At 47.5% G+C, this 1624-nt stretch overlaps 1 protein-coding gene across 1 annotated transcript; it reads right to left on the bottom strand.

The window, feature by feature from the left end:
- Positions 1-7: 7 nt before the first annotated feature.
- Positions 8-1623, bottom strand: LOC102313781 (galactose-3-O-sulfotransferase 2-like; the record flags this gene model as incomplete). The annotated part of the gene is given in 1 exon segment (XM_042217980.1): positions 8-1623. A coding segment is annotated over 1 exon segment (1079 nt), but the record flags the coding sequence as incomplete, so codon positions are not given.
- Between the last annotated feature and the right edge of the window lies 1 nt (position 1624).

Genomic DNA, 1624 nt, shown 5'->3' with positions numbered 1-1624 from the left:
CTTCTCCTATAGATGAGATTTGCTGTCTCTGAGCCGCGTTTAAAGGCAAGCTTATGTAAAAAAACAGTCTGTATGTTAAAATACAAAAAAAGATTTGAGCAAGGAAGCGATCATTTGTCTGATGAAATCAATAACAGCTGTTAATGCAACAACAAACCTAAACTGTCTTGGTTTTCTGCAGTGCTCTGTCCAGCGAGACTGTCTTCATGTTTTTATTTTCACAAACTCCCGCCTGTGTCGCATCAGCCACAAGGCCCGAGCGGTGTACCCCTCCTCTGTAACCTTGGGACAGCTTGTAACTTTCATTTCATTTAAGCATCAACACAATAAGAAAATGCAGTTCCAATAATAAAATAGACTGTCACTGGGAGTAATTGCCAAAGATGAAAACATACCAAACCAGAGAGTGTGTTCAGGAAAAGAGAGAAAACTGGAAGTGCTGCAGAGAAGCTTGTTTCTTTCTCACATGTAAACTAAATTTGGCTCAGGCGTCTCTGGTCCGTTTCCCCTCACAAATCAAAGGTAACATGTAACTCACCTTAAACTATCTCAATCTTTCTTTTTCTCGCACTCCTTTTAAAGTCTGGTTACTCTTCATTATACGGCTTCCATCCCAGTCTCTTTCTCTTTCCATCTCAGCTTCTCCCATCATCATTTTCTCTCCTGTCCTAGATGAATCATGTCTTACAAAAGCACCACCAGCTGCTAGCTGTCCCTGCTGTCCCAGCTGGGGTTGGACAGCCCGTGGGAACTGTTTACTATCCAGCAGATCTTTGTATTGGATCTCGGGCCTAATCATCCTCAGACAGGCCGTCCTGGTAGCATTGTCGAGACCCGGCTGGAGCTCGTATCCAAGAATCTTTACTACTCCGCTCTGAAAGGGTCGGATATTTTTGTCTCGTATCCGGTACGCTTCTACGGGCTTTCCACCATCCTTCAGACAAACCCGGCCCAGGATTTCCCGCCGCATCCTGAGAAGAGCTACTTCCCGCTCCATCTGGGCACGACCAAACTTGTCGATATCCTCCCAGAACGTGCGGTTGAAGGCTTTGTATAGGTACCAATCTAAGGCGTTCCACTGGCGTAGCTTCTCCCGCTGATGATCCGTTAGCGACAGATTGGGCAACATCTTGCCTTGTGAGCGTCCAGCTCTAGCACCGACGCCAGCCGCTACGGCAGCTTTGCCGACCCAGCTTCCGCTCATTACGCTGTTGCTGCTGGGCTTTTGCTGCCGAGCGTTAAGGCTAAATGAGACTACAGCATCCAGTGGCCAGCAGAGGGCATGTCTCAGCAGGATCATAGACTGGTCAAAGTACTCGGACACAAGAATCAGTCTGAATGTCTGGCGGATCGTGGCCTCACCATGCTGAGCTAATTCCACTGAGAAATTAGCATTATTGTCCATGCCAAAATCAAACCACAGCAGGTTGCGGGCATAGTGGTTGTTGCGAAGACGAGGGTCATAGTATTTATTTGGGTCGTCGACAAAGTCGCCCAGCCCTTTTGCCTTCCGAAAGGCAGGAGCTACTTCTTTGTAATAAGCAAAAGAGGACTCCGCCAGCGCGACAGGATCCCTGATGATAGAAAAGTAGAATGTGTCTGCAGGCATCACTTTCTCCACCTG

This window comes from Haplochromis burtoni, unplaced genomic scaffold (assembly GCF_018398535.1).
Source record: "Haplochromis burtoni strain Fernald_Lab_line unplaced genomic scaffold, NCSU_Asbu1 Contig_4398, whole genome shotgun sequence".
NCBI classification, from domain to species: Eukaryota; Metazoa; Chordata; class Actinopteri; order Cichliformes; family Cichlidae; genus Haplochromis; species Haplochromis burtoni.
This window is presented reverse-complemented; position numbering and strand designations above follow the sequence as displayed.